Source organism: Embiotoca jacksoni, unplaced genomic scaffold (assembly GCF_022577435.1).
Source record: "Embiotoca jacksoni isolate LCO1_2020_lvr unplaced genomic scaffold, fEmbJac1.0.p SCAF_20, whole genome shotgun sequence".
Lineage (NCBI taxonomy): Eukaryota > Metazoa > Chordata > Actinopteri > Embiotocidae > Embiotoca > Embiotoca jacksoni.
Genome location: NW_027185341.1, coordinates 4,768,638 through 4,791,412, shown reverse-complemented (window position 1 = coordinate 4,791,412; position 22,775 = coordinate 4,768,638). Strand labels below are relative to the sequence as shown.

General features: G+C 42.0%; 2 protein-coding genes across 5 annotated transcripts in view; both read left to right on the top strand.

The window, feature by feature from the left end:
• The first annotated feature begins 1,047 nt into the window (after nt 1-1,047).
• Nucleotides 1,048-5,761, top strand: decr2 (2,4-dienoyl CoA reductase 2, peroxisomal). 3 transcript variants are annotated; one of them, XM_069155783.1, is made up of 10 exons: nt 1,048-1,192; nt 2,381-2,499; nt 2,655-2,723; nt 2,886-2,937; nt 3,022-3,157; nt 3,927-4,051; nt 4,346-4,439; nt 4,518-4,622; nt 4,848-5,036; nt 5,240-5,761. In XM_069155783.1, the coding sequence occupies exons 1-10, from the start codon at nt 1,079-1,081 to the stop codon at nt 5,272-5,274; spliced, it is 1,038 nt and encodes a 345-aa protein (XP_069011884.1). In that variant the 5' UTR covers nt 1,048-1,078; the 3' UTR covers nt 5,275-5,761. The 3 variants fall into 3 exon arrangements, with proteins under 3 accessions (XP_069011884.1, XP_069011885.1, XP_069011887.1); XM_069155784.1 differs by having other exon boundaries at nt 4,848-5,094; XM_069155786.1 differs by having other exon boundaries at nt 1,121-1,192; nt 2,395-2,499.
• A 710-nt stretch (nt 5,762-6,471) lies between these two features.
• rab11fip3 (RAB11 family interacting protein 3 (class II)) overlaps nt 6,472-22,775 on the top strand; it is a 28,305-nt gene continuing 12,001 nt past the window's right edge. For both annotated transcript variants that reach the window (XM_069155782.1, XM_069155781.1), the window contains exons 1-4: nt 6,472-9,447; nt 16,091-16,184; nt 19,435-19,511; nt 22,268-22,440. In XM_069155782.1, coding sequence (XP_069011883.1) covers nt 7,810-9,447; nt 16,091-16,184; nt 19,435-19,511; nt 22,268-22,440 — 1,982 coding nt within the window. In that variant the 5' untranslated portion in view covers nt 6,472-7,809. The remainder of the gene's footprint in view (nt 9,448-16,090; nt 16,185-19,434; nt 19,512-22,267; nt 22,441-22,775) is intronic.

Sequence of the window (22,775 nt, the reverse complement as noted above, 5' to 3'; positions counted from 1 at the left end):
GATGTAGTCTGTCTTTCTGGCATGAATCAAATAGAGCCTGACCTCTAAAGTTTAGGGCCCACAGTATTTTTTATCTGTTTGTAAATTCCTCCTATTGTTTCATACTATATCAACAATAACGTGTTTGAACAGCAAGGTATAAGGCCTGGGGGGAAGGTAAATAGTTATTACATGACTTTCAGTAAGTAATTATGAGGTCAACAATAAGTTATGGTTGTAAAGTATATGGAGCCACAACAGAAATATCTTTTCAAATAGTGGATAGACTAACAATATACAGTACATAGCACAGTGACTATATACAGGAGCTGAAGTCAACCTCCATTATCGCTAGAGTTGAAAAGAGAAAAACTTGTGTATTGGATCGAAAGGAATTTGGAGAGGAAAACCCTAAAAAAAAGAGAGAAGAGTTTAAAAGACTGTTGGGAATATTTCTGGTTCCAGATGCATAGGTGGGGGTGGATAAGGGAAGAAAGAGGGAGGACATGTGAAATGGAGGCCTCAAAGTTCATCAGGTCAACCTCAGTTTGTAGAATACATGTGGCTTTAATCAGAAGTAGAGATAAGTCTTGATAAGGAATGAAGTGGGAGTTAAAAGAAGTAGCCTATATACCTGAGAAATAGTGATCACAATTATCATAAAATCTACACAGATGGTTTCTAGAATAACCGGGAGGGTGTCGGAATTGTTATTTAGTGGGAATAGTAGCAGCCATTAGTACAGTGGGTTGAAGAGGTCTGACCTGGACAGTGAAAAGTTTGGGACCTGTGGAGTCAAGGAAAAAGAAAAGAAATACTGAACGTATTTTATTGCATTTTACCATATATAAGACAAAGAGAAAGCTCACGTGATAAAATGGCATGATGTTACACGCTCTTTTACTATAAGTGGAGGACTTTTTAAAGTTGTTTGCGAACCGACAGTAATTTTAGAAGAAAAAGATGGCGGCGAGACATGTTTGATCTTGAACGCACCCCTGACGGTAGGAACTTCATCCCCCACAATGCACCGCTGAACGAAGGCGAAAAAGCGAACGTCCGAGGGACAAGTCGTCCTCACCAGACGAGCAAACAGCTAATGAGGGAGCAATCAACGCGGCTTCACCTGGTCCGAGTTGGAGACGTGTTTCGTGTGCAGGTCGAGTTTCAACCAGAGAGGAGTTTCAGCTCTGCAGCTTGTTTCCTTCCGCAGGTATGACAACTGAGCTTCGGTGCACCGGGAAGTCTTGGAAGTTTAGGACTGAAACATTGACCTGGTTTTTAGTGGATAAAAGCGTCGGTACCTCAAATGATGTTTAAAGAGCCAAACAACATGAGAGAAACAGCCCACAGTAGGTTACGGTTTGGGTTAACGACGTGAGTTCAGTGAGTGATTCAGGCGAAACACTACAAACAAATACATCTTTGTTTCATACACTGATCAGCTTTCACATTTTTTGGGCTGTTTTGCCTCCACAATGTGTCTTTTTTCAGATTAGTGAGGGGGCAATCAAAATGCACATTTTAAATCTTTTCCTCAACTTTATTTATCTCTGTCTATGGATTTAAATTCAATTCACCAAATTATGCTGTATTACATACCACACATACAAAAAAAATTCCTGTAGTTCACAATATTTTACGTCATTGTTGCTACGGATTCAATTAGGTATTGTGTCTGTAAATAGTGGTTTCCTTTAAAAAAAAATAAAAAAAAAATTGATGGGAATTTACAGTACACATCTTTAAAGACCATTTTCTTCAAATTAGTTTTTGGTCATATTCGGAGTCAGAAAACTCTTCATTAGTAATTATACTCCAAACCTTCCAGTTTTATTCGGATTAAAAATCCCCTGTAAAAACGTTTGACTCCAATATATCAACAAATTGAAACACAAATTTTTAACCTGGCTTCAGCCAATGGACACATTTCTGTTCTAGACATTTATATAAATTTGCTCATGTTTAACTAAATAAAACCTCGTTTGCATATTCATACATACAATTAAAACCTGTTAGAATCCGTTCACCTGTACTGTCTTACCATGTGGTAGAGCTGACCTGGACTGCATTCAGTTTTAAATGACTTTAATAGTTTCCGCCTCTTTACTTTACATAAATTCTATTTTACGTCACAAAAATCCTAACATGTGCTCACAAATACCTCGGACAAAAATCCCTACCACCAACAACAATGACGGAAGTAAAAATACTTTTTAGCTGAATTCAGTTATCTGACAATCAAAATGAACAACATTAACGACTTAAACAAACTGCTGCCGAGGGGAGGCCCAGTGTTTGTAGGTGTTTTCATTATTTTGTACAACTCCTGCATTCACAGTCTACTCATTTACTGCATTTGGTTTACGGTGATGACGGTGTGTTGGCATCTTTTTGACAGACATTATTTATCAGCATGGCAGCGGAGCCAAAACCAAACGGAGAGCTGCTGCCTGAAGACGTCGGCACAGATGACTGCCTGACTTCCTACACACACATCTACAGCCCGGATTTATTAAAGTAAGCATGAAAATATGTGCATTATATTGACATTATAATTATATACAGTCTATGTTTTAGACATGTTTCCTGTTACAATATGTAATCTAATTACTTGTAACATTTAGAACGACATGTTTTGTACTTTTTTGTTTGTACTTTTTTTTTTTTATCAGAGACCAGGTTGCTTTTATCACCGGCGGGGGATCTGGAATTGGATTCCGTATAGCTGAAATCTTCATGAGGTGAGAAGGATTGTTTCTGCGGAAATATCAGTCATCAATACCTGCTTGTCTCACATTAAGTTATTAAATGATCACATTTTCATGTTCTAATCAGCATGTGCTCTTTCTAGTTATTTCATTGTCTCTCCACAGTCTTATTTTGTGTTCTTCTCTTTCTTTCAGGCATGGTTGCGACACCGTAATTGCCAGCAGGAACCTAGATAAGCTCAAAGAGGTTATTTCTTCTTATAGTTTCCACAGTCTGGATAACTAAATCTCCGTGTTTTGGCCTCAGGTAACATGAATATATACTCTGTAGGCGGCTAAAAAGCTGTCGGCTGTGTCAGGACGCCGCTGTCTTCCTGTATGTCTGGATGTGAGGCAGCCGGAGAGCATCGCAGCGGCTGTGGATGAGACACTGAAAGAGTTTGGCTGTGTAGACATCCTCATTAACAGTACGTCACTTCTGACAAAAGCAGACTAATTTCTTATGTGTGTTTTGAAAACTGTTCTGTGCTGATGACTGAGTTTTTACATGGGAGCTGTGCTGCCCACAGTCTGTCACCCACCAAAGGTCCAGATACATTTTCAAGTGTCTTTGAGCTGAATAAGTACAAATGGACTTTGAGCAAAGGTCAAGTTTCAAAGGTTTTGGTTTAATCATTAACTTTTCTGACGCTGCATCTCTCTTTATCTTCTATCTTTGCACTGTCGTCCCCGCTACAAACTGTTACATCACTGTAAGATTATGATCCCCCTTTTACACCGAGGTCCAACCTGGGTTCTCCACACGTTGATTTTGTTTTAAAAGGGTCGACCCTCAGTGTCTAATTTGGCTTTGTGACCCACAAGGGTCAATGTCAGTGTGAAGGTCACCACTCTGTTTGCCGTGTTGTTTGAACCTGTAAGTTCATCCTCATGCAATTCTTTCCTTTATGAATTGTCATGACAGGTTGACTTACTTGGTGTGAATTTACAAAATAAGAGTTGAACATTGGTTAAATAACTACAGTCTGACCCTGGTCATTCGTTTGAAAGAGGTATTAAGTGCAGATCATCTTTGCTCTGTGATCTCAGCTTCTTTCACACATCTCAGAGAATGCATTTACAGTTTTAATGACGTATTCATAAAGGCTAAATGAAAAAGGTTTTACCTGGAGTTTGTATTCAGCAGTGTGTCATCATTTTGTCTTTGGTTACAATTATAATGCTTTTGTTGGACAGATGCTGCTGGAAACTTCCTCTGCCCTGCTGCCGCACTCTCCTTCAACGCCTTCAAGACAGTGCTGGAGATAGACACCATGGGTACATTCAACACCAGCAAGGTGGTTTATGAGAAGTGGTTCAAGGTATAGTGCTGGTACTATTTGTGTGACACAGCATTTCGTACTTTCAGTTTAAGGAGCTAGAACTAAAATCCAGATAAATCCTGAAGCTACAGGACCATAATTAGCTTATTGATCAATAACTTTAAATGAGTCATTGTGTGCAATTCACTTTGGTCACCAAAAGAGGGCAGTAAAGATCACAGATTATAAATGCCTTTTTAAATCTAAATGGGATTTAAAGTTCTTCCTCTGCACTGAGACTGATGTGATTATTTACCTATTGGATCGGTTGGGATTTTTTTTTTGTGTGTGAAGGATCATGGAGGCAACATAGTCAACATATCTGCGACACTTGGATACAGAGGACAGGCCCTCCAGGTGCATGCTGGCTCTGCCAAGGCAGCGAATGGTAAGAATGTTTTCTGTGTTATGTTATAATATCAAAAATAAGAATCTAATGACTCCATGTTGCCTATCTCCTCCCCAGACGCCATGACCAAGCACCTGGCTGTGGAGTGGGGGCCCAGTGGGGTGAGAGTCAATGCTGTGGCTCCGGGTCCGATCTCCGGCACCGAGGGCTTCCGCAGACTGGGTAAAAAATGTAACACAGTATTGAACAAACAGCTAATTTAGCACCTTTAAATTTGATCTTGAACCGTTTTAAAACGCAACTTTTGAGGGCTGTAGTTGTTGGTCGATAATGACCATTTACATATTCATTACATTGCTTGCTCTTGGGTTCATGTGAACCCACACATGTACAACCTAAGTGTAAATAATGGCATCTGAAGATGGACTTTTTCTTTAATACTCTCAGGTGGCCCTCGAGTGGAGGCTGCCGGTGTCTTCCAGTCTATTCCTTTGCAGCGAGCTGGCAATAAGACAGAGATGGCCCACTGCACCCTTTTCTTGGCCAGCCGGACATCCTCTTACGTAACTGGAACGATCCTGGTGGCTGATGGCGGGGCGTGGCTGACCTCAGCCAATGACGTCTCCATGTTGATGGGTATAGCCTCCTCTAAATCTGCTAAACTCTGAACAAGGACTCTCCTGTCCTCCTCCAGGTGTGTAGGAGGAGGTGGAGATCCATGTGACCGAGTGTGTGTGTGTGTGTGTGTGTGTGTGTGTGTGATCTCTGATTTTAAGCTAAAAAGATTGTTTAATTTCAGTAAAGCTCTATTAATCCACTTGTCTCTCGTTTTCTTTCAGGTTATTGGTCATCGGAAAAGAAAAGTGAAAAGTAAATGCCGAAAACGAGAGCGATTTAGCTTCCATCTGTCATAAAGGGATTCTGTATTGCACAGTATGTGGGTTTTATCTCACCCACTGGTGCCTTAATAGTGAATTGCCAGGTAGCTGGTGGAGTTGAACACTAACCTACTATGCTCACTGTATAATATGCATTTACAATGTTAGTAATAGATCAAATAATATGAAACTATTCAGATATCTTTCACCCATTTCAGTACATACTGTTGTCATCAGGCATTTCATGTACAGTCATGTTTATCACATCCCATATTATGTGCTTTCTGGTCTCATGTATTAATGAAACTTGTATAATTACTTGTAACTGCTGTTTACACTTACAGTAATGTACCAACATATGTGCCGCTAATGGGAAGTTAGATTTAATCACTGGTATCCAACTGGGGGTCTGAAATCCATGTCTTCATGGTTGATTGAGGAAAAAAGTAAATAAAAAAAACAACAACATTGCATAACTATTTATTTATTTATTTTTCCTCAGTTTTCTTTTTTTTTTCTTTTAAAAGACTGGCTAAGTTCACGTTTTAACAACCCTACAGGTGGAACAGACTAGAAGACATCGCTCATTGATTTTGGCTTTGCGGCTCGTGTCCACAATAAAACCATAATCGGTGAAGAGGGGTCTAAGAAGATGACTTGCTCTGCAAATACTTGACAACCGCTGGATTTAATTACTAACGTGATGAGCTACAGTCGGCAACTGCAATCATGAAGTATGTTAATACCGCTGTAAGTCCCATGAGGGCGCCCAAACACAACAATTTCATCCCCTGAACAATTTCTGTTCTCTCAAAATGACACATTTTTCATCACGAGCTGCGAAGGCAATACCATATTGGTTCACATGCTTTATCAACTGTTGATAAAGAGCTGTTTAGATGGTGATGGGCTTCTCGGGCCCTGCTGATGTGTCACTGAGCAAGGCACCTGTTATAGCTGACCCTGAACTTTGACCTTTCTGCTCACCTTATTAAACACACGACAGGTGTTTCGTGCACAAACACACATCTTATCTAAAGTCGCAGGTTGATCGCTGCTATAAAAGCCAATGATACTGCGGGATGTTTTGTACGCTTGCGTGAAACGTCAGCGGTGTGTGTGTGTGTGTGTGTGTGTGTGTATGCGGCTGGAGAGGAGGAGGAGGAGGAGGAGGAGGAGGAGGCTGGGACACTGCTGATGCTGATGCGAGAGCTCTCGGCGTCTGTGATCAACATCGGTCCGCTGGCTTCCACATGATGGAGCGTCTCGGCCCCGTTTCGTTGCGGCTTTTGACGCGGGTCGCTGAGACGGATGTGTTTTGTTTTTGAGACGATAACAAGAGAGGAATTTGAGGAGGGAGGAAGGAGGGTTTTGGTCCCGTCTCGGCTGGCCTGTCCTCCCGACTGACACAGGTGGATTTTGCAGCTGGAAAAACGACATCGAAGCGAAGCAACAATACCGGACCACGGCTGAGCCGACCGTTCCCGTAACGCGTCCGCTTAAACCGGCGACACGTCGACGTGTACGTTTTAGTTTTTTGTTGTTTTTGTTTTCATCAGAGAGACGAAGCAGCTGGACTGTTTTTTTTTTGGCGTTTTAGCTGGGCTAATAGGCTAATTCGGCTAGCTAGCCAGTTAGCAGCCCGCCTTGACCAATGGCAGGAGAGGAGCGGGATGCTCGAAGGAGGAGCTAACGGGGGTTTCTGGCATAAACCCCCTTTTAAAGGAAAGACGGGTTGGCGTTCAATGTGCGATTTGGCACTAATTGCAGCCCGAGGTTAATTCAGGTTGGAAAGGGGGGGAAGTCCGGCCCGGCCCGGCCACGAATCGCTTTCTCGCGGAGCTTGTCCGATGGACACGATTGGATGATCGGCTGAGAAAAGATCAAATGTTGACAAAAACACGCGCGAGTTGATTCATCGTCTTGAACCGGGCTCGTCGGCGGAGATGCCGGTCGGGTTTTTTTTGTTTTGTTTGTTTTTTTTGGACTGCCGGTTCTGTTCCGGGTGATTTTTTTTTTTTTAGCAGCTTTCAGGTCGACGTGAAGCATGTTGACGTCGGATGTGCTGAAGCCGAAACATTTAGCAACAGCCGGGAGTGGACCTGCCACCACGGGACTGGACGTAGTGAGTCGACACACGTATAAATCAGTGATATTCAGTCAGGTGAAGACAATTAACATGATTTCTGCATTTAGGGAACATCCCTGTCGCGATATGGATGGTAAAAAGTTAAAAAGTTGTTTCTAATTCAACCCATCTTCTCTGAAGTTAAGCTATTGCTTTATACTACTATTCATAAAAAAAAAAATAAAAAAAAAAAAAAATCAAAGTCAGCAGCTTTTAAATGTTTAGAGGAAGGCGATGTTTGTGAGGAACTCCGCACACTTCTTTCAAGATTTCATTGCCGATGTTTAGTGCCGCCTGGGAGCATGGGATCTAACCTGAAGAGCTGGATCTTCACCGCAGCAGTGAGATAAGAGGTCACCAGCTTTCTCAAGTTTGCAGAAGGAGGGGTGGACAGACGGTATAAATGGAACCGACTGTTCTGTCCGGCCCTTTGGGGCACACGCAGTGGGAGTCAGAACAGCCATTTCCTCTCGGATTTCAAACACTGGATTCAGACAATGGAGTTGTGCTCGGTCAAAACAAGGGTGGCCAGGCGGGTTTGGATTTCACCAACAGTAACGGGTATCAAACATCCCCCCAAAGTGATGAGGAAAAGGTTTTCGTGGACAAGCCGGTAGAGCTGGGCAACCTCATAAATGTCTCAAATTTTTCTTGCGGAGATTTGCAATTTGAGGGCGATCGCTCCACTATTTCCCCAGCTTCCCTCTGTAGTAGTACTTGTATAGGGGACTTGTCTTACACAGAGAAAACTGAGGGACTCGATGAAATCAGTGACTGCACTTTGTCATGGCTATTTTCTCCCAACTTTGCTGATGTGATTGGGAAGAGCTCCGCCTGCAAGGAGCTGACTCTCACACAGGATTCCCCTTTTGAGGGCTCGGATGTTGTCAGTAGTCAGGCTGAGCTAATCAACTTCAGTGTGCCATCTTCTCCTGTGAAGATTTCTGAGACCAACGCAGGGGATCCATTTTTGTTGGTAGACTTCCTCTCAGATGAACACGCGTGTCTCATCCCTGAGTCTTCAGGTGAGTCGAAGCCACGGGGTCTCGGTGAGGAGCTGTCACGAGAGGAGCAGGCGGATCTCCCTCCCTCACAGAGCAGGGAGACTTTGTCACGTGAAACTGGAGACAAAGGTTTATTCCCTGATCGAGTGACTGATCTACCTGTAATCAGTAGCTCTACCCTGCAAGGTTCACCGGAGAGCTGCCTCCAGCCTACCCACATCAGCACACCACTGGAGTATTCGGAAGGATCCGTGCCTTTGTTGGATTTTGACTTTCCAGATATTGAGAGCGGTCTGAGCCTGTATGCTGCCAGTCCTGCTGCTGTTCTCTGCACAGATGTGCCATTAGACGCATCAACCGAGGAGTCAGAGGTGGTAAATGCAGAAGCTGCTGTAATTAGAAATCTTACGCCAGAGCAACAAGGTGAGAATGACTCACTTGCTCTGGGGTTGTCAGACGAACCTTCACCATTGATTCTGCCTCTGGCTGAAGATGCACTCATCCAGGGTGAGTTCACCAGTGAGAGTCACACTGCGGAAAACGTGTCCGAGGATTTGATGGAGGACAAAACTTATTCTGTAGCCAAAAATCAGAGGAATAATGCAATGGCCTTGGATCGGTGCTTGACTGCTGAAGAGGTCCATGATGAGGACTCTTGGGACTTGAAACCAGGGGAGGGTGTGCAGACGGGGAGTGTTCCCAGTCCAACAGCTGAGCAGAGGGAAGAGGAGAGGCTGACGGACTCCAACCGGCTCGAGGATTCAGACTGTCACAAAGTGGACGCTTTGGATTTTTCAGTTCAGGACTTAAGCACTTCTTCTCCTGAGGCCCGATGGACTAGTGAGCAAGCTGCGGAGTCAATTTCCCTCTCTAAGATGGTGGTAGATGACTCACTGCCAATGGTGTCAACTGTGAGCACGAGGGAGGAAGATGTCTCACCGCTAAAAGCTGTCTTCGATGCTTTAGACCAAGATGGAGATGGCTTCGTTCGCATTGAGGAGTTTATGGAGTTTGCTGCTGCCTATGGGGCCGATCAGGTGAGTTGCCTTGTTTTTCTTTGCACTTCCCCTTCTTGAGCTGTCAGCTTCTGTGCAATGCATGTTGAGTGAAGTGCTTTGTAAAACAATACAGCTCCATGCACATGCATAAATTATTTTTATTATTGATTTTCTGCAGTACTTTAGAGGACTTCCTGAACAAAGCAAGTTAATTCAATCAAGTGAAATCGATCTACTGATGTGTCTTTGCTATTAGTTTTTTAGGATCCATATCCATTTGAAACTCATTACATTTAGAAGTAGAGTCAGTGAATCAGCCAAATATTGTAATTCTTACTGATGGGTCTTTGTGTGAATGTCTAAAATTTGGATACAATAGTACTTTTGGTATATACAGAATTTATGCCGTTTCTAAACCAATTCTGAGTTTAATCATTCAAATGAATTGCATCAGGTTGAAGTTGCACTGGCACATCATGAAGCAGTAACATAACTCCTGCTTGGGTGCTGGTGTGTTTTACTACCAGCTTCCAACATACAGGGATTTGGGTTGTCATCCAGATAAATCTGTCAGGCATATTGTGTGTAATGAGTTTTGTCAGTCTTGAAACTCCTCCACATGTCAAATGATAAACACTCATCTCTGCATTTGCATATCCCATGGGTCGGGGATTATCTCCTGTGGTATGGCTTGGTGCCTGTGACTCTTACCCGTTTGTTGTCTCTTACCTATTTTTCACCAAAATTTGACACCTATTAAACGTCCATCTTTTGAGCATGACACAGCAAAATTATTTTTTTATTATGACATTTTTTGACCAATGCTGTGTTCGGACTGCAGGAAATCAGCATGAAAATAGCCCAATCGAACAATGTAGGGCGTCAGGGCTGCTAATGGGTGTGTGGCTCACCAATTGATTATTTCCTGTGTAGTGGTTCATCATTATCGAGCCTAATATTCCGCTTAAAGATGGATTAAATGCTCAATCAGAATAAAAATGCTCCATATAAACCTGTCAATCAGAATAAACAGGCCCAAGTTGATTGAAAAATTGTATCAAGGTGTTGACAATACTGTGCTGAACAGACGATAGATGTCCATCTTATTTTTCTTCCCCCCCCTCCCGTTTGGTTCCACAACTACCCACACTACTCTGGCTCTTATTGGCTCTGGTTCGTTCCCTTCATTGTTAGGTTGATAGGATGGTTAGGGTAAGAATATCGGGATGAGAGCCAATCAGAAACAGACGAGGGACGGGTCTTCGTATAATGCAGTTGGAGAAAGAATTAGGCGATCAAACACGATGCAGTCATAACTTTTCTCACACGATTAAATGAGCTGGTGCATTTAAACACCAGGCTGTATTTGACTACATCCCATTTAAATAGTTGACCCACAATATTGAATCTGAATGATTCTAATCAGTCGGAAAATGCATTTAAGCTGTAGTTCATGACATCCAATGCACCGTCTTGGACGCCTCTTGATGTCCTGATGAAAAAGACAAGCCTGTAAGGATTTTCTCTTGCATTGTGGGGCACCCCACTGCAACGTGTGTTGTTCACCAAGTTTAGGCAAATAATTAATTTCCAATATATTCATCTTTTTAATTTAAACCTTTTCTGACTGTAAATTTGAACCAGGGCTTTTGGGTGAGCATGGGTACTTGTTGGTACTACACACACATAGTGGGATGCTCACTCACTAATACTTTTTAATCCCTTCTCTCCCAGTTCAAAGCGCCTCTATTGCCCCTGATCTGTCCCGTGTCTAGCCATAGGTATCTGCGGCTCCCCAGGCAGGGAATTGTGAAGGATTAAGAGTAAAATGTATTTTCCTGAGTCAGAGGGACCTCATGGTTTGGGTGCTGTCCACCAACTGCCCCTGACCTTGTTTTGAGGGGCAGAGAAGTAAAACTTTTGTCATGTTAGTCCAATGTAAAGCAGTTCAACATGTTGCTTTTTCTAGATGATACATTTATATGACGCTGGGACTTAATTTTATTTTGAAGAGTGGTCCGTTTCCCTGCACTGTTTGGTTTCTGGTGGAATTTTCCTCCTGCAAATCAGTTCCAGCCATTTCGTTTGGGATCTCTGCGTCTGAAAGGTTTTCCTTGGACTTCTAACCAGATTGTGCAGATTGATTACTTGTGCTTTTTTCTTTGTGTTAGCTATCGGATATCTGGTTTCCAAGTGCTGCGCGGGCTAATATGCACCTAAAAACTCCTCTCCGATTTCTGTCCGTTCCTGATCCCAGGGAGAGACTGTAATTTAGGCATGCTTGCCTTTCCAACTCTTTCATTTACAACAAATAAGCAGGAAGCAGACGGACTTATCTTCAGAATTTATGGAATGTTATATAATGCATGTAGCCTTACAGTGGATTTGGCATTCATTATCTCTACACAAGGATCAGTGGAAAAGTCACGTCTGATCTAACAAGGCTAACTCACTTACATTACAGGTTGTTTCTTTGTTCAGGTACCAAATGGGTCATTCTTCTCGCATCAGAGATAAATACATATGAATGTATTTGAATAAGCTTTGCCCTGACAAAGCCTTGTCATTCAGTCATCTGGAGATAAAAGCAGTTTGAATAACCTCCACGCCTGAGCGATTGTTGAAATTATACTGTGGGTCTTGGTGGTAAAGTATTTTAGCATGTGGTTGAGAAAACCACAGGGCAAGAAGTTATACTGATACTTCAGAACATCCATGAATACCACTGGGTAAATAAATGGGAAGTTAAATTGCCCTATGGGGGTTTAGGGGTAAGCTTATAATGACACAAGGATTTTTTTTTAGATTGATCCATGTCTGAGTGTGATAAACATTTGGTCCAAATGCACATCATATTTTTCACTTTGTTTATTGTCTCTGCAAAGCTAGGCCTTTGGTGAGACTTGGTATTTGTGTTTATGTTTTAATAGTTAAGTTGGGGGCCAGGAGCAGGACTTGCATGCGTACTACTGTCCTGTAATCTCTTTGCAAATATCCCAGTGACCGATCAGAGACGCCAGGAAGATATTCATGGGACATTTGCATGAATGTTCGGCTCCTGCTTGTATGCTGAGCATGCAAATGCTTCCTCCAGAATTTTTTCCACCATATGATAGTGGTCATGTACACACGCACACAAACACACTACTGTAATGTGTGTGTGGTTTGAATATGAGCATCATGCAATGGAGAGCAAAATACTGCTTAGGTGTCAACTGTTGAACACATCGCTCTTTTGGAGAAACAAGACACATACTTATCAATATGAGTTAAATCAGATGTTGCCATATGAAATCCTACAGCTTGCTGTTTAATAATATTGATTTCCCAATGCTGAGTTTTCTGGGTGAGATGTTTCTCAGGCGAACAGTCGAGTTAGGTCTGATTTGTAGCCTCCACTGTAGGTGTTGTTATGAAACCATCTTATTTACTGTAGTTTAGTGATATTTCTTGGGACACTGAGCAGTCAATGCTGACCTGCTGCTTTCCAAGTGGAGCCTCTATACTGTAAGACCTTCTGATGAGTGTTGGAGAAAAAAAAAAAAAAGTGCCCTCAAAGGTGAAATGTCTTGCAGGCATCGAATCTGTGAACTCAGCTGTTGAAAAGATCTTTCTAACCAACACTCACTCTCTGGTTTTGACCCTGATTTGGCACAAAAGCCACACTGCACTGCATTGTGGTGGCGTCTCTCTTGTGAGTCGACACTACAAACCCTACTTTAGCCAGCCACCCTCCCCTCACCCGCTGCTTTTATGTCCTGCCCTCTCTAATCCACAATGGAATGTCCCGTGTCCTGAAACATCCCCTCTCTTGAGTTCACTTTTGTGTTAATGTATTATTTGCAAAGATTATTCAGCCTTTTTTTTTTTTTGCCTTTTTTTTTTTTTTTTTTTTTTTAAACAACATCTTTATGCTAACCCACTGGGTTTTTCGATTATTAGGAGTTTTATTTCGGCGCTATTGTGAAATCCCCTCCTGGAAAGACTCTCACCAAAAGGGTATTCTTCTCCATGGGGTCATGCACAACAGTGGTCTGTGTGGAGGCGGCCAGGCGTGCCCCGGCACTGATTAGACACAAATAGAGGAAACAGAAAAACCACAGTGCCTTTGCTGCTCCAATAAGCAGTGGAACTGACAGAGTTGTGGTTAAGTTCAGTTTTTAATGTCTCTCATGGCTGCTGTTCTTGTAAGGTGTAACCATGCATATTATCACAAAATACAGCGCCAATGATGATACTGTTAGTTACATTCACAAAACTAAAGGCTTAAAATTGAAATAGGCACGAAGTGACATGAAAACAGCCTCTGAATTTAAGAAAGTCAAAGACAAACAAATATAGTTTTTATACCAAATGCCTTTCAAGAGAGAATCTTCATTTAATTGTTTTAAGAAGGCATTTTAACGACTGTTTGTTTGTTCCATGCAAACAAACTCTGATCGTGTGGCATTTTGTAACCCCTTGCAGGAAAACAATGGACGCAGTCAGCAAATCAAATATAGTACAAAGAAATAGTTTCAACAAAAATAAGCACATAAACTATGAGTCCATGACAAGACGGAGCGATACCGACAACATTCAAGTAAATCATAAACAGAAATGGCAGATCTGGAGTTATTTGTTTATATTGGAACAGTTTGCCAATTTAACAGCTGTGCAGAGGCTTTTCCAGGGTGATGCTGAAACACATTCAACTGTAATTTTTAGGTTAGACCTAGGAATAGCCAACAGGATCTGCTCACCAGACCTGAGGGGCCTGGCACTGCTCTACAGACTTAACAACTCGGATGTAGGCCATGGACAGCTTCCACAGCGTAGTAGTTTAAAAGTGCTCCGGTCGCTCTGGCTGTCAGTGGCAGATTTACTGTGGCTCGGTCCGTGGTGAATTATTATAGTATACTGCCCCTGTCTCTAACTGTAGAAATGAAACTAAAACGTGTTAAAAAAAAAAAAAAAAAAAAAGCTGTCAGAGCCTCAGACACTCAAAGTTCCTTCCACAATCACACTGTGGCGGTCTCACTTCACCCTGCAGAGGTGTTTCTGAATAGCTGCATGGAACAAAAGTTATTTTTTTGTGAACTGTGACACTCCATTATGAGCTGGGAAACTAAGAGCAGTATTCAAACGCCTACCGCTGACCTCAACCACAGATTTCTTTGCATAAGTTCAATGCTTGTGCAAAAAAGTTTTTTTGTTTGTTTTTTTTTGGCCTGGAAAATGCAGCAAAACTAATTACTAATTACTGCTGTAGAGATGAGAGTTGGACGACCCTTGATGAACTTAACATTCAGTGAGATCAGTACCTCCCCTTCTCTCTCTAAGTGCAGCTGGGTTTAATTCACAAAAACCCAGATCACAAGCTGCAGCAGGGTTGTCGGAGTCGGTTTATTAGGAGTTTCAGCTTTCTCAGCCCCTTGAGTCCGAGCTCAGCGTTGCTAAGCAGATCAACTTGTTTTTATTTGTAACCGATATAAAAAGCGTGGAAGAGGGGAGCCAAACACAGAACGAAAGTGTCTGTAAAATGACCGTGTTCACATCGTATGCTCACTTTCTCAAGGAATAAGTGAGGCGAAACCACAGAAACCTCATGCAACATTCTCTCAGGCTCCCTCCCAGCTCCAGTAATTTTGTCTGTGAAACACGCCTGTAAGTGTACTGTAATGGCTGTTTAGTGTAATTTTGTAATGCTTGACATTTGACTTAATTTATCATTTGTGTGAATAGATTTTAATTGTGTGGTACCACGGATCATTTTACAGGATCAAGTCTACTTCCCAGGTTAAGTCTCTGGGAGCCAGTTAAGAGCAATAAACCCTTTCAGTACAGATAAGGTTAGATATAATTTCACATACATTATAAACATGTATAACTATAACCAAACAAAATGATCCTGTAAGGCTCTTTGTTTTGTTCTGTATGCTGTATCCTGAGGTCCTGTGGTTACAGAATCACTCAAGTTGCCAGGTTACAGACTGTCGGAAAATACAGCATGTAGGTGCACTTGCATGAATCATTTAACACTTCAGTGCAGCAGAGTTTGTCCACAAAAGTCGATCGTGTAAGTGTTACAAAACAAAATCACAGCTGTGTTTTAGTAAAATTTTGCTTAAAGAATCTTAAGTCTTTGTCTGCAACTGTTAAGCTTTAAGTAATATTTCATTCTTTTTTTTTCTGGCCATGTGCAACAAGTTTAAGACCTTTGTTCACTTTAAAGTTCTTTTATAAAGTCACTATTGCCCTGAATCCAATAAAGTAAAACACTTGACGTCTGCAGAAGTTGATTTTCTTCAGGAGGTCATGTGTGTTTTATTGGTGACGTTCTGCTCTTGTAATCAAAACATCCTTGGCGTTCACCTAGTTCTGCAGTTAAACTGTCATGTGAGTGAAAATATCTTAAGACTGAGCAGTTTTATGTTGTTTATGTGTTCAAATGAAATCCTGGCCTGTTTTTCTTTATGTGGAATGCTGCTCCATTGAAGTAGTATGCAAACACTGCAGCTGAGTCGTTTGCCCACTTCAGCAAAAAAAATGTCCCCTTACATCATTTATTACATCATCTCGAAGCATCTAGGTAGAACAAGTCAGTTTTAATCTAGGAACATTTTCTGCTGTTGCCATGGTGAAATCAGTTTTGAAGTTTTGTTTTTTTTTTTCGTTTTTTTTTTTTCCCTCTCTCTTTCAGGTGAAGGATCTGACCAAGTTTTTGGATCCCAGCGGCCTCGGTGTTATCAGCTTTGAAGACTTCCATCGTGGGATCTCTGCGATTAGTAATGGAGGTGATTCAACACTTCTCTTCTTTTATTGTTTACCTTGTAAACTTTACTCGGTGTCCCCTTTTTGTGTTTGCCTGTTGACTAAGACAGACTAAGATACTTCAAAATATTGGTCAAACCTGCCAACTAAAATTATTTGGACATAAAAATCTCTTGTTATTGTCATGTGTAGTAAATCCAGAAAGCTCTTATTTGACATATTAACATTTTCCTCACCAATCAAAGAACGGTGATTTAAGGTGAACTCCATGATATTGTCATTTTACCTTCCTGTCGTATATTCCATGTGAAAGAACGAATCATTTTTTCTACTTTTTTCTATATAATGTGCCTAATTCTGTCATTACAAAAAAAACCCCACCTCAGCAGCAAATGTCCGCACCTACATCCTTCCCCAATTATAACACTACATTTACATAACCATGTACATGGACAGCTTTAGTTCCCAGCATCTGGCTCCATCGCCGATTTACCCGTGGCGGTAAATATTGTTGTCAGCATAGTGTGTTTGCATCTGTCGCTCAGCCGAGTTGAGGGATTTTTAAAGGAGAGAAAGACGACTGACCCAAATTCTTTTGTTGCTGGACTCAAAATAATGTTGTTCTTTCTTTAACCGTTTTGATGCCCTCCTGCTCCACTTCGAAATACTGTCTCACACATTTACACGCAACATTGTACATTACAACAACATGTACACCCTTTTAAAGAAGATACAGTTTAAACCTGTCTTGACAGCTTCGTCACCGAGTTTCTCAGGCTTTACGTCATCCTGAAAATGGGCTGTTTTCTGTGCTCATAACAGTCAGTGAAGTGAACATGATGGATTTAGATGCCCCAAAATGAAATCATTTCACAGTTTTGAACCAGTAACAACAGCACACGCTGGATGTTGGAGATGCTGTACGGAGTGTGGCGACGTCATCGCAACGGTGCGATCGCTTCAGTCCACCTGGCCTATCGATTTGTAGAACTCTTTTCTCGAGGCTTTCTGGGTTGCACAGATCTGGTTACTTAGGTATGAATAAGTCATGTGCTGGAAAGCATCAGATGCACAGACACATGGGCTGATTGGCGACGTTTCAGAGCGGGAACGGCAGAGAGAAGAGGTCTGGACGGAGACTCTTATTCACCTTAATTATTTACTGTCCTCTCTCTCTCTGCCTTGCCCTCTCTGTTTCTCCCCTTATTTTTTTATTTTTCTAGTCACTCCAGTTATTGCGAAGTCATGTTGTAAAATCATAGTCAAAGCACAAACATTCCTGCATCGGCATATGTTCAACAAAAACCTTTAATGTGATGGCTATTTCACAGCTTAGGCAATCTGAAATCATTTGACAGACGGCGGACGGACAGCTACGCCATGCCGTAGCTGTAGTCGTGTCATTTGAAGAAAGCAGTTTTGGTTTATTTTGGCTGCTTGGTTGGCTAATGCACATATCATGTAACAAGGATGTCACTGGTGTGACTGGAGACGGATCATTGTCCCGTGTTCCCGTCACTCGCTGTTCTTTCTTTTTGCCTCTCTTCGGCCATGTGAAGAAGGAATGAGAAATCTCCTGCTTTCCCGTTAGTGTGCGAAGATCCAACCTCTACTGTAACTTCCCAAGTCACTCGCACACTGCTGACAGAATTCTAGTGTGCTTGTCACTTTCCAGCTGAACAATAGATTTTTTTTGGTCCTGTTTTTAACCCTTCGCTGTCGCCAGCTCTGCTGTAAACAAAACCTGCTCTTCCAGTCTGCAGTCTAGTTTCAATATAAACCTCACTGCTATCCATCATCCTTTTTTTTAATATATTTAATTTCTGTACCACTCCTCACTGAAAACGGTACCTTGTAATAAAGACATGCCTGCAGGCTCTGGAACTGCCGTGCACCCTGCAGTGGCTGTGGCATGTCTAGAACAACAAAACTTGGTCTAGAAAGTATGTGTCCTCTGATATTTGGACATCATGCCAAGAAGACTGCAGGTGTGTCGCTCAACAGAAGCCAGCTTATGTGTTACAGACTCATTTACTTTAATAGCCCATAATGCATATGAATCCCGAAGAGCAAAAGCTTGCATAAGACCCAGGGGCACAAAAACCTTCGGGTATACTGGCAGAGCTCTGTTTGTGGTCTGTTCTCTCGGCACCGTGCTGTTCACAGCGTTGTTTACTCGATACAGGAGCCGCAGCGGCCGGTTGGGACTCTTGTCGGTCCGTCTCGGGTTACACTGCTGTTCTGCAGGTGCTTTCAGTGGAGGCCTGTATTGACAAGCATAAATTGGATATGGGTTGCCTCTTGTCCTTTTTTTTATTATTTTATTTTGCCAATACTCTCATTGCCAGACATTCTATAGCCCTTGAAATGTGAGTGTAGAAGTTACATAATGTTCACTGTCACATCATGCTTCGATTGCTGACTGTAAATATGCCAAAGTAGGGCAATGATGGCATGAACTCTAAAATGTGCTGATTTATCACTTTAGTAAACGCATTAGATGGGGAAATATGGGTTTATTACACATGGACATTTACTTTGTAAATGATGTCACCTTTAATCATTTGCAAAACAATTTACCTTATCCAAATCATATTTGTTTTTTCAAGTAATTCTGACATTATATTTATAGAATTCTCAGATCCCACAGCTTTCAATACAATGAACAGACTGTGACATACAGAAATGTGGATTTTGTCAAATCATAGATCTTCTTTATGAGTTTGGCAGACATTCAAATAGACATTTTAATAAAAAAGAAACTGGGACATGAATAAAGTAATATTCTGGATTGATGCCTCATTCCCATCTTGTGTATGTCAGAAAAAATGCTCACAGGCACCTGAATTTTTACTTCGCATTCTGTATTTGATCACAATGCAGATGCATGTTTGATAATCAGAAATGCATATAAATTGTCAGGCATACATTTTGATTATTGGCTCTTGATTTTCAGTTAAATTGCATTACGAATGGAAAACTAATCTCTTAATTAATTTTCTTGCAACTTGCTGGTTATGATACTGTAAAATGTTTTTAAACATTTCCCCACCAACTTTTTTTTTTATTTTTTATTTTTTTATACACCTGCAGAGACACCTTCCCTCTCTTCTCTTTACATTGTATCTGTCTGTTTGCACATGGACGTTGGTACTACACACACACACACACACACCACTCCCGTGTTTGTTGAGCCTCCTTTGCTGAATGACTTATTGTCTGCTTGTTTATCCTGCACACATTAAACCTGTCCTCTTCCTCTCATGTCTGCAGGCCCAGAGCCACAGCTCTACAATGTGAACTACAGTCCAGGGGATGGAGCTGTGGGCTGTCCAGAGGAGTACGATGAGGTGAGGCGCCTAACAAGAGGCTTATCCTCTCTGTAGTTGTGTGTGTGTGTGTGCTGTCCAGTTGTTGTGCTTTCAGTTCTCATGGGCGCGCACAGTGCGAAGGCCACAGGCTTGAACTCCCTGTGCACTCTCACTCTTCCCACTGTATAATTCACCGAGTGGCTCGCAGAGCTATCATTACCTCTCTGTGAATGCTCCACAGACTGAGCAGCCTGGTTTGGCTGACACTAAATAGCATCTGGCAGGCGAGGCTTTTGAGTATTCTTTGACAAATATTGAATTAGCTGGAATGTGCAGGAGTTTTAAAGTGTGTGTGTGTGTGTGTGTGTGTGTGTGTGTGTGTGTGTGTGTGTGTGTAGACTTGTTTTTACACTTGTGGTCGGCATATCTGGAATTCCTGTCTCCTCTTGTGCATGAAACTTGTATATTTAACCATCATTTTTGCTGACCTCTGCAAAATTGAAACGTTTCTGCTATTGTGTGCCCCACCAGCTTTACTGGACAGTGACTGTTGTTTTAGTGGCTTCACATTGTTCAGTATCAGCGCCCCCTCTTGATATGGTTTAGAAGTGCAGGCCCGTGTATTAGATAGCCAAGTGTGTAAATGTATTCCCTCCACTTTACAAGAGTTGATAATTGAATGATTAAATCAGGTATTCTAAAATACTTTGTCAGGAAAAAACAAAACAGAGTTTTTGTAAAGAAGACTCATACAAAAGACTGATTGTTTTCTGATGTGACGTTTTGTTGTTTGTTTGTTGACAGCACAAGGCTCAAAACCACAGAGAAGACTGTATTATAAGTTGTTTGAAAAACAAAATAGAGTTAATTAAATGACAGAGAACAGCCAGGTTGAGGATTAAATTAAGATAATTGGAGTTGAAGCCTGAGGTGATCACTTCTTATATTAAATTGCGTGTGTTTAAAGTAGTTAATCGAGACATGGATCTTCTCTCCTGAGGTTTCTAATGCTGCCTGAATGATTTGTGAAACAACTCAAAAGTTTGATGTACTTGAGTTGCCCTTGAGGTGCTTCAGGTGGAGTGTAAATGTCTTCAGTTGAGGTCAGATTGTTTATATTATGTCGTTGCATATACTGTTTATTTTGTTTGGGTTTCATAACATGAAATCTCTAATGCAGTTTGTTACGGTTATGAAATTGTACGTTTTAATTTTAGCTTTAAGATGTAAATGTGGACTAACAGCGTGGTAAACAGTTATTTATAAAGTATTTTTTTACATGAAATGTTCCAGCCGCCGTGGCTGCTGTTTACTGGAACCCATAAGCAGAGTTTTTGGGGAAGTTTGTGCGTGTTTGAATTAGACGCCACACCTGTGTCCATGGCCTTGTTTTTTCCTTGAGTTTCTGGCAGAAAAGGGGTTCCTCTCTCAATGGCTGCACTGTTCTGTCCCTGTTTGCTTTCAAAACAGGCAAGGTGAGGCTGTTCAGCTGAGGCCTGGCATCAGAGAAATGCAACGCCCCGTCCACCACATTTTGTACTTTTATTAAATATTTTCAACGGTTGCTAACTTTTTTTTCATTACCATCTTCAATTCGAACTCCTAATAGTAATGGTGGCTTTTCCACTTAACAAGTGGAAGTCGGTGTTCCGGCTTTCTGTTGACACAGGCAAGCTGTTGTGATGTATAGTCCTCATTCACTGCACAACCTGAGGCATGTAGAACATGACTTAATGATCTACACTGTCACACTGGGACAGGAAGTAGAGGAAAGATTAAACGGTTATTCAGCTGCTTGTGTGGTGTTTTCACTCGGAGCTGGAGGCTGGTAGTAGGTGATTGAGCATTACAGCTGACTTCTTTTACTGTTTGGACTTTGCCTCTGTCTCCACCCCTTTGGCCACCCAGTGGAGCCGAACGAGGTGTAACAGTAGTTTCCATTTTTTCCAACATGCGCTCTCTTTCACTCTGAGAGAGAGAGTGAAGGTGAGGAGGCTTTAGTGGAGTTATTAGAGGGTTCTCATGGCAGGACAGCGCTCCTGTCAATGAGTCTGGGCACGGAGAAATGGTTTTGGACATGGTGGACACCCCTCTGGGCCTGACCGCTCCGGACACTTCATGTAGACTGGTACGTTCTGCTTTCCAGCATGACTCACCTGTCTTGGCCTCATTATTGCTGCACAGCTCTGATACCTGATGATGCATCTCTTGTCGCTGACACCTTCAGATGTTAGTTTTTGGCACGTATCGGTGTTTAGCATTTGGTATTTGTTTTTTGGAAAGCCGTAAGCGTGCTCGTTTTGCTTTGAACTTGTTGCTTAGAGGTGTTGATGCAGCAGGTTTTGCTTGGAACCGTCATCTGAAATGCAGCAGACTGTCTCTGAAGTCTGTTTATGCGCTGAGATTTGTTTGGTTGTTGCTGTAATTGCCGTTGGTACATACTGGTGAGACTTGAAGATTCAAAATAAACATTCCTTGAAATGGCTGCCTTTTCACACTCTTTGATCAACCTATAGGTTTGTTGTCTCCCGTTTGCTTCACATTGATACAAAAAGTTTTGATTTCAAATAAAGCTGATGGCAATAAAAAAAAAAAACTCTGCAGACATTGTTGCCAATGAGTGTATTGCTAAAGTGGAACACTGTGTGCCTTTTCGAGCCACGTTGTTGTACAATTGAGACCAATAACATAAATATTCCCTGTTGCTAAGTGATTCAGATTATTATGGTTTTGTTTGTTTACTGATCGGTGATCACACTGTAACATTGTCCTTATTCTCTGTTGTGTTACTGCAGCAAAATGAGGTGACAGACAGTGCGTACCTGGGCTCCGAGAGCACTTACAGTGAGTGCGAGACCTTCACTGATGAGGACACGGGGGCCCTCGTCCCCCCGGAGATGCACGAGGATGTGGAGACGGACAGCGGCATCGAGGCCACGCTGCACGACTCCGAGGATGGTGGAAATAGGTCGGTATGAATGTCACCTTCAGCCATGTGCAAGCATGTCAGTTTTGGCCAATATGCTCATGAATATACATATTTACTGCTGTGTGTTTGATGCGGAGAATGCTGCTGGTGACCGTGAAGGACTTCTGCTCGACGTCAATTGTAACCCACTCGGCATGAGAACCACGTCAACGTCATAATGCTGTAATCGCTCCTGGCTCCAGAATTTACCAAAAACGTGTGTTAAATCTCCAGCCAGGGGTTAGAGCCCCGGAGCTGCCCTGCAATGACCTTTCACAGAGATCAGATTTACGAGTCCTGTGTGCCCAACACAGGATCACTTGGGTTCTATTTGG

Excerpts from the sequence above, each read along its gene's own strand:
- decr2 (XM_069155783.1), top strand. The coding sequence starts at position 1,079 with ATGAGGGAGCAATCAACGCGGCTTCACCTGGTCCGAGTTGGAGACGTG. Across the intron at positions 2,500-2,654 it reads TACAGCCCGGATTTATTAAA|AGACCAGGTTGCTTTTATCA; the intron begins GTAAGCATGAAA and ends TTTTTTTATCAG. Across the intron at positions 5,037-5,239 it reads TGACGTCTCCATGTTGATGG|GTTATTGGTCATCGGAAAAG; the intron begins GTATAGCCTCCT and ends GTTTTCTTTCAG.